At 46.8% G+C, this 14,866-nt stretch overlaps 2 protein-coding genes across 10 annotated transcripts in view; both read right to left on the minus strand.

The window, feature by feature from the left end:
* Positions 1 to 13,652, minus strand: part of ubox5 (U-box domain containing 5) — a 39,682-nt gene extending 26,030 nt beyond the window's left edge. For 3 of the 8 annotated variants that reach the window (XR_005460193.1, XM_038793265.1, XM_038793271.1), the window contains exon 1: positions 12,956 to 13,154. The gene's annotated coding sequence lies outside the window, so the exon portion shown is untranslated. Of the gene's footprint in view, positions 1 to 12,955; positions 13,155 to 13,628 lie in introns of those variants that run through there. The other 5 variants (XM_038793267.1, XM_038793268.1, XM_038793269.1 and 2 more) reach the window with 4 other exon arrangements.
* On the minus strand, positions 6,808 to 13,656 carry LOC119963892 (FAST kinase domain-containing protein 5, mitochondrial). 2 transcript variants are annotated; one of them, XM_038793264.1, is made up of 2 exons: positions 13,629 to 13,656; positions 6,808 to 9,467 (listed from the first exon to the last, which is right to left on the minus strand). In XM_038793264.1, the coding sequence occupies exon 2, from the start codon at positions 9,434 to 9,436 to the stop codon at positions 6,914 to 6,916; it is 2,523 nt and encodes an 840-aa protein (XP_038649192.1). In that variant the 5' UTR covers positions 9,437 to 9,467; positions 13,629 to 13,656; the 3' UTR covers positions 6,808 to 6,913. The 2 variants fall into 2 exon arrangements, with proteins under 2 accessions (XP_038649192.1, XP_038649190.1); XM_038793262.1 differs by lacking the exon at positions 13,629 to 13,656 and adding an exon at positions 12,956 to 13,141.
* Positions 13,657 to 14,866: the final 1,210 nt, after the last annotated feature.

Below are 14,866 nucleotides of genomic sequence, written 5' to 3' on the forward strand. Positions count from 1 at the left end.
AGGAAATTGATGGGATGATTTGTTTGTTTATCTGGAACAAAAATAAACCTGGCCTGAAGTTCACTAAGTTGCAGCTCCCGGGTTCTAAGGGGTGGGGCGGGGGGGTGGAATTAGGGGTGCAGAACATTAAAATGTACCAATTAGCTTCTCATCTTAGGTCCATAAGAGATTGAATCAGAAAGTTGGTTCGATATTAAAGCAGGTCAGTCCGCGTGTCCTTTACTTTTTTTTATTATATAACCCCACCCAACACTGAGGGCAATTTTGGACACTAAGGGCAATTTAGCATGGCCAATCCACCTAACCGGCACATCTTTGGACTGTGGGAGGAAACCGAAGCACCCGGAGGAAACCCACGCACACACAGGGAGGATGTGCAGACTCCGCACAGACAGTGACCCAAGCCGGAATTGAACCTGGGACCCTGGAGCTGTGAAGCAATTGTGCTAACCACAATGCTACCATGCTCCCAGCTGTTACACAGGGACTTCAAGATGGGGTCTGCTAAGTGCGAGAATCCTTCAATTTTCAACACTCACAGCGTGGAGGCTGGTCCATCAATTGGAAAAGAGATTCAAATTAACTTGTGCTCTCTCTCCCATTCAGGGTAACCCAGATTCCCTGTAAGAACACTATTTACAACGCCCTATGATCCGCTTGTTTGGCCCTTGTTTCACACTGGTTTAGCGCACTGGGGGATGGTTTAGCACAGTGAGATAAACAGCTGGCTTGTAATGCAGAACAAGGCCAGCAGTGCAGGTTCAATTCCCGTACCGGCCTCCCCAAACAGGCGCCGGAATATGGCAACTAGGGGCTTTTCACAGCAACTTCATTGAAGCCTACTTGTGACAATAAGCGATAAGATATGAGGGGCTGGTTTAGCGCACTGGGCTAAATCGCTGGCCTTTAAAGCAGACCAAGGCAGGCCAGCAGCACGGTTCAATTCCCGTACCAGCCTCCCCGAACTGGTGCCGGAATGTGGCGACTAGGGGCTTTTCACAGTAACTTCATTTGAAGCCTACTTGTGGCAATAAGCGATTTTAATTTTTCATTTCACTGTAAAAAAAAATCACTATTTGTTGATGTACCATTTGTCAGTGTACTCTGTTGATTATTCTTTTGTCTACTATGTACGCACTGCGTACGTTCCCACTGGTGGGAGATATGTTTGTAGGGTGGGAAATGTGCTTGTGGGGTGGGAGATGTGCTTGTAGGGTGGGAGATGTGCTTGTAGGGTGGGAGATCTGTTCAGTGGTGCCTCTTGGTCATCCTTTGAGCTGCAATGCCGAGACACTATATCTGTAACTTAGAGACATTATCCTTAATAAGGCAACTATGCAACTTGACAATTCATCTCCCTAGTGGAACAAATCCTGACTTCACCTGAACAGTTAATCAGCAAGTTTCTTAACACTTTGTTCTAGATCCTGGGTGAGTATATTGGGAACCCTGTGTTCTTGGGAAAATGTCTTGGCGGTCAACATTAATGAGACCTGGGCCAGTATATGGGAATATGCCAATAACATTTCAAGTATGTAATAGAATGGCGATTCAGTTCAAAATATTGCACTATTTTCGCATTACTCCGGGTTTGAGAAATAGGTTTGATCCTGCTCAATCCTAGATGTGATTAAAGTGCCAGGTAGTCAAGGGTGACTATGCACACCGTTGATGAGCAAAATTCAATCCTATTGGTCTGGCGTGGTTAGAGTAGCACAGCTCTAGAATTGGATCCTTTATTCCCAATTGTGAGGTTCCCAGATAGGAGAATTATTGATGTTTTTGAGAAAGGGCTGTGCAACATCCTAACTTTTGCAGCACGGAAAAATATCCTCCACTCTGGATTAGCGTCAAGTATCGTGTGATTCAAAATTGGCCGAAAATACTTATGGAATGTATCCCTATGGAGTTTCCGACTTCTGCACTCTGTGCTAAATCAAATATATTCCGAAAGTTGTGGGACCCCCTACTCAAATTTATAGGGTCCGCTGTGTCTGACCTGCTCCTACAAGGTTTTCCATAAGCTATGCAGCACCATTTTGAATTCACTATACATAAAGGTTTGCATCTTGTTATGTAACTTTACCATGTTTATATAGTTTTATCCAAACCCTGCCCTCCCCCTCCCTCAAACCCCCCACCCGGCCGATTCTCTAGTTGATCCGTCGTAAAGTAAGAGGCAGTAAATTTTAAGAACCAATGTTATGATGTTTTCATGGTAATAAAGTCAAAGAGGTCTACAGCACAGAAAAAGAGAAAAGGCCCTTCGGCCCATCGCACCTGCGCTGGTCAAAAACAACTCAACTATTCTGATCCCATTTCCCAGCGCTTGGCCCATTGCCTTGTATGCCTTGGCATCGCAAGTGTACATCTAAATACTTCTTAAATGTTATGAGAGTCTCTGCCTCCACCATCTTTTCAGGCAGTGAGTTTCAAATTCCTGTCACCCTCCTCAAATCCCCACTAAGCCTCCTGTCCTTTACCTTAAATCTATGGCCTTGGTCACTGATTCCTCCAGCAAGGGGAAAAGTTTCTTCCTGTCTACTCGTATCTGTGCCCCTCATACTTTTATACATCTCAATCATGTCCCCCCCCCCCCCCCTCAGTCTTCTTTTCCAAGGAAAACTACCCCAATCTATCCAATCTCTCATCATAGCTAAACTCTCCAGCCCAGGCAACATCCTGATAAATCTCCTCTGCAACCTTTCCAGTGCCCTCACATCCCTCCTATAAATTGGATTCCGGAATGGCACTCTAGCTGTGGCCTAACCAACGTTTTCAGTTCCAGCATAACCACCATGTTCTTCAACTCTCTGCTGCAGCTGATAAAGGCAAGTAGGTCATGTACTTTCTTAACCACTATATCCATCTGCCCCGTTACATTAAAGGACCAGTGTATATGCACACCAATGTCTCTCAGATCCTGTGTTTCCCAGGGTCCTGCCGTTTATCATGCATTCCCTTGCCTTGTTTGTCCTGCCCAAGTGCATCACCTCACACTTATCCGGATTGAATTCCATTTTCCACTGCTCAACCCATTTGACCAGACCGTTTATATCTTTCTGTAATCTAAGGCGATCCTCTTCACTATTTACTACTCTACCAATTTTCGTATCATCCGCAAATTTACTGATCAACCCTCCAATATTCAAGTCTAAATCATTTATATAAACCAAAAACAGCGAGGACCCCAACACTGATCCCTGCCGGACCCCACTGGACACAGGCTTCCAATCAGAAAAACATCCCTCGACCATCACCCTCTGCTTCCTGCAGCCAATTGACCAAATTTCCTTGGATCCCATGGGCTCTTACCTTCGCTATCATTCTCCCATGCCTTGCTGAAGTCCAAGTAGACAATGTCAAATAGTCACCTCTTCGAAAAATTCAATGACAAAACTATGCTGATTCAGCCCTACCTCTCCAAATGCAGATTGATTCTGTCTCAGAATTTCTTCCAATGGTTTCCCCACCACTGAGGTTAGACTGACTGCCCTGTAGTTTCCTGGTTTATCCCTTCCTCCCTTCTTGAATAATGGCACATTAATTATCCTCCGGTCCTCTGGCCAGGGAGGAATTGAAAATTATTGCCAGCGCCTCTGCCCTGTTTTTATGGATGCAGAAGTAACTGTTCTGTATTGTTTGTTTTCGAAAGTTTGTTACATTATTTGTAAAAATTATAAAATCTCATGAAATATTGAAAAATAAATCCATGATTCTTTGAGGTGTCAGACACGGGGATATGCAGTGGGTGGCTGATCTCAACAACATTCAGCCATAGAGAGGAAAGCGCAGCAATAAGATGGATTTCCAGTGACGGTTTTTATAGCTTATTGTCACAAGTAGGCTTCAGTGCAGTTACTGTGAAAAGCCCCTAGTCGCCACATTCCGGCGCCTGTTCGGGGAGGCTGGTACGGGAATTCAACACACGCTGCTGCCTTGTTCTGCATTTCAAGCCAGCTCTTTAGCCCAATGTGCTAAACCAGCCCCTTTTACACTGTATAAAATTGATGTTTCCATCAGGTATTTTAAACATAAACTTTACTAAGCTTAATACTATAACTAGCTCTTGCTTATAGCAATTAGCTGAAGCATGAACATTTAAAACAGTACAAAAATGATAAAATCAGAATTACTCAAAGCAGAATCAGAAAGAAAGAAAAGGGTTCCCGCAGAAGTTGTTTCTGCAGCAGTTGGTTGGGATGTGGAGGAAGATCATACAATCCCTACAGTGCAGAAGGAGGCCATTTGGCCCATCAAGTCAGCACTGACCCTCTGAAAGAGCACCCCACCTAGCCCCACTCACCTGTAACCCCACGTAATCTTTGGACACTAGGGGGCAATTTAGCATGGTCAATCCACCTAACCTGCACATCTTTGTAAAGTGGGAGGTAACCGGAGCACTCGGAGGAAACCAAGGCAGTCACGGGGAGAAAGTGCAAACTCCACAGTCAATGATACTGCTCAAGTTCCCCAAAGTTCAATCCTTAACCCTTGCCCTCTTTCTTATCTACATGGTGCTCCATGGTGATACATAGCATCCCACATGTACACTGATGACATTCGGCACTTATCCCACTGCTATCTCTCTCGTCTTTTCCATTATGTGGAGATGTCGGCATTGGACTGGGGTGGGCACAGTAAGAAGTCTTACAACAGCAGGTTAAAATCCAACAGGTTTGTTTGGAGTCATGGCTTTCGGAGCACAGCTCCTTCATCAGGTGAGTGTACCGAGGTACAGTAAAAAAGTACTGATCTGCCTATAGAGCTCGCAGAGTCGCCATGCTCTAGTGCCATCTTGAAACAGAAAAAAAATGAATGAGCAGAACTTTCCTCCAATTAAACAACAGGAAGACCAAAATGATCATCTTCAATGTCTGCTACAGGCTTCATCCCAGATGACCTGATATTTTTTCAACGACCTTGTTTGAGATAAATATTGGTTCATTTGTCAAGTTAAGAGGTTACCATGGGATGAGCCACATACATTGCTTTTTTTTTTTAAAGATGCTCTCTACACAGCCTTGGAAAAAACGCCACATCATTTCAGGTGTCTAATTCTAAAGGGCATTTACGATACCTATGTTTGGATTTTATTGGTCAAAGATGGATGGTATTAAAAACAATCTATCGACTGTCGTCTGTGCACAATGCCACTATCTTCTGATTTGATTCAGGAGCAAACTATTTTTGCTGAAATTGGTTTTAAAATGGAGGCTTAATGTGCAGTCAGGAAACAACAGGAGTGTGTGATTAACCTCATCGCTCCTTAGCTGGGGGTAAGGGGAGAAACAAAAGTAGCTCTTGATTTGAAATGAAATGAAAATCGCTTATTGTCACAAGTAGGCTTCAAATGAAGTTACTGTGATAAGCCCATAGTCGCCACATTCCGGCACCTGTTCAGGGAGGCTGGTACGGGAATTGAACCCACACTGCTGGCCTGCCTTGATCTGCTTTAAAAGCCAGTTATTTAGCCCTCTGCTAAACCAGCCCCTGATTTCTGTACGATGTCTCACAGGATCATGTGTATGCATGTGTGTGGGACATTACACAAGAACAAGGGGCGGAATTCTCCGCAACAGCCAACGGCGTCGTGAAACCTGGAGTGTTTCACGACGGCGTCGGAGGCCGCTCCTTGCCCCCTATTCTCTCTCCCCCCCCCCCCCCCCCCCCCCCCGGGGGGGGGGGGGGGGGCTAGGAGCGGCGTTGTGGGGAACTCAGCCGCCGGGAACGAGAATGACGCGGCCGGCGGCGCCTAATGACATCAGCCGCGTATGCGCAGGTTGGCCGGCGCCAACCCGTGCATGCGCGGTTGCCTTCTTCCCCTCCGCTGCCCCGCACGATGTGGCGGCTTGACCTTGCGGGGCGGCGGAGGGGAAAGAGTGCGTCTCTTGGATACGCCGGCCCGACGATCGGTGGGCACCGATCGCGGGCCAGTCCCCTCCCGAGAACGGCCGTGGTGCTCAATCCCCTCTCCGCCACCCACAGGCCTCAAACTCACCTTTGGCACGCTGTTCACGCCGGCAGCGACCAGGTGTGGTTGCCGCCGGCGTGAACAGGTTGGGAATGGCAGGCCGCTCAGCCCATCTGGTCACCGTGAAAAACGGCGACTCGCGATTCTCCGAGCGGCGTGTCGCAAAATGCGACACGCCATTTTGGGGGGGGGTGGGAGAATCACGGGGGGTGCCAGTGCGGCCCTCCCGCGATTCTCCCACCCGGCCTGGGGAGCGGAGAATCACGCCCAAGAACAGAGATGAGAAGTATCCGCAAAGGGTCGAGAATCTTTGGAATTCTCTGTCCTAGAGTGCTTTCTTTACTCCATCGTTGAATATATTTATGGTTAAGATAGACAGATTTTTGGTCTCTCAGGGAATCAAGGAGGCTGACAGGAAAATGATGCCAAAGCAGGCTCAAGGGGCCGTAAGATCTACTGGAGCTACTATTTCTTTAATTTTTAACAAATCTTCCCCATGATAGAGTTAACACTGCGAATTCCTGTTTCCTACAAGAAGAATGAATACTCAACACTCTTCATGGAGGATATCGGAGATAGTGCCAGACCTTTGGGAACAGGAGGGGAGAAAATAAACAAAAATTTGTAAAGGAGGGAAAGAAAACTTTTTTTAAAAAGTCTCAAAACCTTGTAGTCCATTGAAAACCAAACAACTAAATATTTGCCTCCATAACGCAATTAGCAGACCAGCTAAATCCAATCGTCCAATTAATACACAGCTCCTGGCAGCAATTCCCACAAAACTGATCATTTCATTCTGAAACAGTGAAATGAGTTTGACATAGAACAAGTGGTGCAAGCGTAATTTTTTATTGCATTAAACCTGGCAACCATACTCAGCTCCAGAATGTAAAGTCTAAAAAAACACGTTTCCCACTTTGCGGGAGGTGCCCTCTCAGTTCAATCCAGCGAGCTGTAGAGTTTCTGGTGCAGATAGGACAGTTTCTCGGAGCGAGTCCGTTTGAGCAAAGGGAACCACTCCCAGTGGGGCAGCTCTACAACCACGTAGCCAGCTTGAACTAGCTGCCTCCTCTTCATACTGTGCAATCCAAGGAGGGTGCGGGAATTGTAGCAGTAGTGATTGCGGTTGGATACCTGAATGGCGAGTTTTCGGATCTCGGATGGGCCCTCGGGCTGGATAGCAGCCATTGTTACTGGGGTTTTTGAATTCGTTATCGTGCTTAAAAGGCTGTCTGTTAGGGGTACTCCATTTCGAAAGACTTTCAGATTCAACCCTGTACGACCTCCATCTTCATCGCCAACCTCTGTTCGGAGCATCTTTTTAACACTATCGACACCGTCGCTTCCAGCCACATTGTCAGACTCACTTTTGAAAACGGGCCCGCCAGCTCTGCGTTTCACGAGTTGGGAAATTAATTGGTCTGTGACCGGGATCCCGCTGAACTTGAACTCGAGTTTCTGCACCTTTTCATTTGACGCTTCCATGTTAAGTGGCAGTGGCTTGCCAGTGGGGTCAAAATGCACCTCAAGGTCAGCTGACCTGGTGTGAGGCAAAATCATGTGGTTCTTGACAAACTGAGGGCTGCCAAGCATGACCTGGAGCAATACGGCGGCTTCGACCATCTCCGGCTTCACACAAATGTCCTGCTTGGCAAAATTCCAGAGCATTTCTGTGACTTCCCGCTGCAACTGCACTGGGAGGCGATGGCCTTGATAATCGGGGCATTCGATTGCCACTGTTCCATCAAGTGTGAAGAGATCTTTCTTCAGTTCGAATGGACTTCCTTCGGTTGCTAGCTTCACGAACTGTGGGCTTAAAGCGACGTCGATGAGGTCGTGGGGGAAACGCCCCATAAATGCCAGCGCCAGCAGGGCGGTGAGCAAGTGCTCCGGGAAGCGCTCAAACTCGTGCATTTTATGGTGCAGCTGCTCTGTCAAGCTGCAGAAAAATTCCTCAGCGTTCTCAGGCTCGTAGTTCAAAGTCGAAAAAGACCAAAGGTATTTGGCAACATCTTTGCTCCGACAGTAGTGCACCTTTGAAGGGACCTTGGAAGCGACGGCATCCAACAGACTCTTATCACGGTAGTGCAACGAAGCGCATGCCAGCACAACATGCATGACCCCTTGAGTGCCCATATTAGGAATCTTTTCAGGCGCCACCTCCCCCAGTCGCTTTAGGAAAGGCAAGTGATCTACATGGGTATAACGGAACATTTTCATCACGTTCACCAAGCTATAATTGCTGATGTCTTCTATCCTGGCAGCAACCTTGTCGCCAATTCTTTTCATCAGATGTGCAGAAAACCCATTTTTTGACTTAAAGAATCCCAAGCAAGCAGCTCCAACTTCCTCCATGTTCATCTGCTCCAAGTGCGTGGACAGCAGCAATTCCAGTTTCTGCATCAGCTCTGGAGACGCCCGGCGATTTTCCCCGATCACGTAGAGGAGTTGAACCAGCTGGGGCATGGTCAACCCTTTCCACCGCAGGGCAACGTAGCTCAGAACGATCTCCATGTACTGTGGCACACTGCGGCCAAGGCAACGCCACAAGTCAGCAACGAACAAGAGCTGGTTCAACTCCATGTCCCACACACGCCGGCAGAACTCTGCCTCGTAGAGCTTCAGGAACGCATGGGAGGAAACACGAAGACGGACGATGGCCTCAAAAACCTGGAGGAGCTGTGGCAAGGTGAACGTGCCCCGACTGTCGGCGCTGTACCGACAGAGCATTGCGAAATGGGAATCCGCCTTCACCGCTGCATGCTGCTCGGCTGGCAACCAACTGAGCCGGCAAAAATAGTCCGAGATATTTTCCGGGGTCATGCTCCCTTTCAAGAAGGAGACGTTGCACAAAATCCTCTGCCCCTCTTCTGCTGACACTGGGTCTCTCTGTTCCGAGCTGTTGAAACAAAGAACCCTGTAGGCATCGCCAAGTTTCTGAAAGCCCCGCGGGTCCTCTTTAGTATCGTAGATCTCTACAGTATCCGAGTCTAGCTTTTGCTTTCTGACTGCAGGCCACCGGGCAGCACTACATTGCTCCTCATCGGATTTATTATAGACCAAATCCAGCAGAGTGTTTCTGACACTGGACAATCGGCGAGAGCATGTCACTGTGTAGGGGTTTTGCACTTGCTTGATTCCCAAAGTGGATGGAACGTTTTCCAATAATAGCGAGAAACTGTCATTGTAATCATCTGTCTCATTGGAAATAGTTGGTCCTGGCCTTCTTTTAGTGCTGCTGTACGCTGCCGGTTTGGAATTAATCTTATAGTCCTGCAACACCAAGACTTCCTTTGGCAAGCAGAAGATGGTCTGGCCACACCTTTCACCTAGCTTGTCATTAACGTCCTGTGCCTTTCGTTCAGGTTTTGTCGCTTCAGTACACGGCGTTGTTTTCGAATATGCTCGCTGGTTGCAGATTCTTCTGGGAAGCGTCCGCCAGATGACAGCAGCCATGTTCATAAAGAGTGTGGGACGCAGCTTGTCTCCAGTACTGAAAAAAGGTAGAAGGGCAAGTGACTTTGATGCTTTGAGAATTTCCAAGATCATCTCAATTTATAATTTAATTGGCAACCTGCTTTTAGCATCCAACCCTGTATTACTAACACACTCAAATAAGTTGTTTCCATAGGGGAAAAAATAATCAGACAAATCCCACTCACCAAGTCTAAAAGATGGGAGGAGGCTGGAGTGGAGCATAAACAGTAGCAGGGACTGGTTAGGCCGAATGGCCTGTTTATCGTAAGATGAGAACAACTGAATGGTTGACAGTGCACAAAAATGCCCATTGACAAGATAATGTTGCAGAAGTTTAATCCTTCTCCATCTGGCCTACCCTAATATACAGCACTCTATTACTGTGGCACTCTGGAAGCATCAAAATAAACAAATTAACTGCAGCTCTATCAAGCAATGTCCAAGAGCATTGATTTAAACTGACATACAATCAATCCAAGCAGAGCACCACAAACTCACTGAACTCGACCAGACAATTTATACTTACAGTAAAACACTAGCCACGGGAGCAGTAGTAATGGTATGCTGTGGTAATTCGCTACGAAAGACATATAGAATCTTCAAGAAGCTAGCCTACAGGGCCACTATAACAAACCATTCACACAACACTGTATGTTAAATTGTACAAAAAACAAAAACCCCATTTAGCTGGGCTGCCTCATTCCCGGTTGCTATTCTGAGGGAACAGAAACACTGCTGCCGAGTTGCTGGTGCAGAGCATTTGGCTGCTGTCATCTCCATTTTACCGGCTGCCATGTGAGGATTTGAACTCATGCCAGGGCATCAGCCTGGGTCTCTGGATTAAAAGTCCTGCGATGGCCCACTGTTACCCCACTCAATATTATCAACGAATCAGCTTTGATAAAATATCGATATTCCAGTCTCAAGAAGAGGTTAGCATGCATACGTTATACAGTGGGATTGACACTTCCACGCAACATTTCAAACTTCCCCACACTAGACGAAGAACAAGTTATAGTTTGGACTACTTTTTCAATATATTTATAAGTATTTTCTGTAATGAAGTAGCACAGGATATCATCATCCATTCCCAAATTCAGAATCATAGAAAAATACATTATATAGGGGCAGCATGGTAGCATGGTGGTTAGCATAAATGCTTCACAGCTCCAGGGTCCCAGGTTCGATTCCCGGCTGGGTCACTGTCTGTGTGGAGTCTGCACGTCCTCCCCATGTGTGCGTGGGTTTCCTCCAGGTGCTCCGGTTTCCTCCCACAGTCCAAAGATGTGCGGGTTAGGTGGATTGGCCATGCTAAATTGACCGTAGTGTCCTAAAATGTAAGGTTAAGGGGGAGGGGTTGTTGGGTTACGGGTATAGGGTGGATACGTGGGTTTGAGTAGGGTGATCATTGCTCGGCACAACATTGAGGGCCGAAGGGCCTGTTCTGTGCTGTACTGTTCTAAATTCTAAATATTACACTGGTTACAAACTAATCCAGTTTATTATAAAATTTGAAGCACTGCTGCCTCACGGAGCTGAGGACCCAGGTTCGATCCTGGCCCTGGGTCACTGTCCGTGTGGAATTTGCACATTCTCTCCATATTTGCATGGGTCTCATCCCCACAATCCAAAGATGTGCAGGGTAGGTGGATTGGCCGTGGAAAAAAATAATTGGGCACTCAATTTATTTTTTTTAATTATAAAATTCTACAGAGGCCAACAACTAGATAAGACATGACTTTAAATGGTGCATGAGATCCTTTAGTCTTTTACACAAATTCCTAAAAATATAATATAAAGATACTAATGACATCAAGGGATATGGGGAGCACGGCATTGAGGTAGATGATTGGCCATGATCCAGCGGAATGGCAGAGCCGGCTCGATGGGCTGAATGGCTAACTCCTCCTATGTCCCAAAATACGTTACAAAAATATAACCAGGAAAATTACAAACGCAATGGAGAAATCTTATGGTGCTGTAGACATTTGTTACAGACTAAATGTGACACTCGTAACAGACTAAATGTGACACTCGTATATCTTCTACCATCCTGGGAGCTGCGGGATACGATGAAGATATCGGCTAATTATAGCAATCCGTATCCATCAATAAATCCGCAACTGACCCAGACATGAGATGAACAAATTTCCTGTGGTGGATAGCTTTGGAAACCATAGATCCAAAGTCATCTGTTCCTCTCAAAATGCTACACTTATTAAGTGTTGACTAAAATTGCTCATGTACTGTATTGCAAAATATGATTTTTGAAAAGAAATCTATTTAACTTGGGGCAGCACGGTGGCGCAGTGAGTAGCACTGCTGTCTCACAGCGCTGAGGTTCGATCCCGGCTCTGGGTCACATCCATGTGGGGTTTGCACATTCTCCCCGTGTTTGGGTTGTGGGGGCGAAACCCATGCAAACACGGGGAGAATGTGCAAACTCCACACGGACAGTGACCCAGAGCCGGAATCGAACCTGAGACCTCGGCGCCGTGAGGCAGCAGGGCTAACCCACTGCGCCACCGTGTTGCCCCTGCTCTACATTTTAATTCACTATTTCTACTAGCTTGACAAAGCACTTTATGCTTCAAGAAGGGGCAAAATAGGGGCTGGTTTAGCTCACTCGGCTAAATCACTGGCTTTTAAAGCAGACCAAGCAGGCCAGCAGCACGGTTTGATTCCCATACCAGCCTTCCCGACAGGCGCCGGAATGAGGTGACTAGGGGCTTTTCACAGTAACTTCATTGAAGCCTACTCGTGACAATAAGCGATTTTCATTTCATTTTTCATTTCAATCTATCTTACCCTCTCCCTTCAGTAACCATTTTAAATTGATGACCCGTTCATCAAACTGACTTTCCTCACCATCGACATCCTCCGAGGCCATCACTGACCAGAAGCTTCATGGGAGCAGCCCAATCATGTCAACTGAGTTTGGTACTCTGCTTCATCAGCTGACAAGCAAAGCTTGTTTAAAAGTATGATGGAATACTTGCCTAGATGGGTACGGTTACAAGATGTGCGGTACAAGGAGCTATGCACTTGTTTGCACAGCTCTTACTGAACCCAATACCAGCACACAGTGGCAAAAATAATTCCAACCTACAAGATGCACTGCAGCAAACCACCAACACTACATCGACAGCATCTCCCATTCCTGCGACATATATCGCTGAGAATGACAAGAGCATCAAGATCAAGGAAACCTCATCAGCATTTTATTCGGGGCATTATTCACTGTTTCTACATCATTTTGGGTTAATATCTTGGAAACGCAGGCTGATCAGCACTCTGCAGCATCATCACAAGGACTGTAATTGTTCAAGAAAGTTTACTATCGTCTTCTTCAAGGAATTAGGGAATGGTTAATAAATTCTGGCCTTCTCAACATCACTCAAAGACAAGGAAATGCATACTCAGAAAAGAAACGAGTAACCCTCCAGTAAAACCCAAACCAGCACGCTATTCAACTATGATGTGCATCAGACATGCCTCCCTTACCTTTTCCCTTAATATCCAGTTTGGTGATCAGGAGCAGGAGTTCTGGCTCCACCTTTCTCGTGGCATTCCCAAGCCTGTTGATTTCCGGAGGCAGCACTACCAATGTCCCAGACTAGGAAGTCTCAATGTTGAACCAAGTTAATTAGCTTAAGTTAATTAAAAAAAGAGGCGAGATGAGAATGTTTTTGCTGTAATCGAGAGAATAGAAGGCCTGATACAGGAGCAGGGGGAAAGAAAATATAGTTCACTTTCAAAAGTGAAATGGATAAATATTTAAGGACGATGGGGTGTTGGATGAATTGGAAAGCTGTACAAAGTCAGTACAGTTAGGATGATCCTCCTGGTCACTCCTCACATTCTCTGGACATTTTGGTCTCTCTGACCTCAGTAAACGCCACCCGCACATGCGCACAGCTGCCCAGCTATCCCGCACATGCGCAAGGTTGCCCAGCTATCCCGCACATGCGCAAGGTTGCCCAGCTATCCCGCACATGCGCACAGCGGCCCAGCCAGCACGCATATGCGCAGTTACCAAGCTACCCCACGACCCCAGCGTCGGGATGCACATGCGCATCCCCGTTGATCCAGCTGGGGAGACCGGAATGGTCCTCGGCCCATCCGAAGGCTGCGGCTTCCTCGGCGCTGTTCTCTCGTCTTCTCCAGCTTCACTTACCCTCGGCAGCAGCCGCCATTTCCCCAGGAGCAAAGAGGAAGGGAGGGAACATTACGGAACGGCCAGAAGGACAAAACATCGCTGATGTAAAAGCGCCATGGGAATTCAAAACAGTCAATTCAGGGAGGAGGGGACGTGGAGGTGTGAAAGATAACACACTCTGAGACAGTGTGTCTTGTCAGTGGGTATTAATCCAGAGACCTGGGGCAAGAGCTGGGGTCCTGGGTTCAAATCCCACCACAGCAGAATTAAATAAAAGTCTGGAATTATAAGTTTAATGATGACCACTGTTCATTGTCGTAAAACCCCATCTGGAAATCTGCCATCCTTACCCTGTCTGGCCTATGTATGACTCCAGATTGACACCATGTGGTTGAAGTGAAGGGCAGCTAAGGTAACCAGCCATGCCCATGTCCTGTAAATGAATTTTTTTTTTAAATTGGAGAGAAATATCTTGAGGTTGAGTCACTGGTTTGCCTCACTTCAGAGCTCAGAAATCAGAACTGACAATCCAGTATGGATGGAGTGCGACACTGTCCAAGATGCTGAAATGACAAATGAGGGCACTGCTTGAGTGAACGTAAAAAAGTCTCATGGCTCTACATTGAAGAAGAGTAGGGGAGTCTCCCCCCCCCCCCCCCCCCCAGAGTGACCTGCACAATATTTATCTCTTAGTCATCAAATCAAATTCAGATGGGAAACAGAGTCAAACCCTGTTTCCTCTAACTGGAAATGCAATTAGAGTCATAGCTCATGTGATAGTCGGTATTAGGGGTATTATGGTACCCTGGATAATGCTGTAATGTGTGGGAGGTACCTGAGACTGCTATATCATTGGTGAAGCCTGCCTGCTGTTTCCTCCCAGTAAGGCGGAGTATAAGAGCCTGCGTCTCCCCAGCATTCTGTACCTGCACTGCTGGGGGAAACATCTATTCCAATAAAGCCTTCAATTGTCATCCAATCTCATTTCTGGAGTCATTGATCGAGCATCAATTTATTGGACTAGATTTTAAAGAATGGAGCTCCGAATCACTGGCTGGCGTGCTTCAACGGGTACCTCAGGACGGCCACAGCGACACCCACGGAGGACCAGAAGATGGAAGTTCTCCACTCGAGGGTGAGCCCAGAGATCTACACCCTCATCGAGGATGCGGACAACTTCGGGGACACTACATTCTCCCAGTAAATCAGGTTTACGCCCAACATCTGCTAGCGACAAGGAGACAAATCCCAGGGAA

Source organism: Scyliorhinus canicula, chromosome 3 (assembly GCF_902713615.1).
Source record: "Scyliorhinus canicula chromosome 3, sScyCan1.1, whole genome shotgun sequence".
In the NCBI taxonomy this organism is placed as follows: Eukaryota; Metazoa; Chordata; class Chondrichthyes; order Carcharhiniformes; family Scyliorhinidae; genus Scyliorhinus; species Scyliorhinus canicula.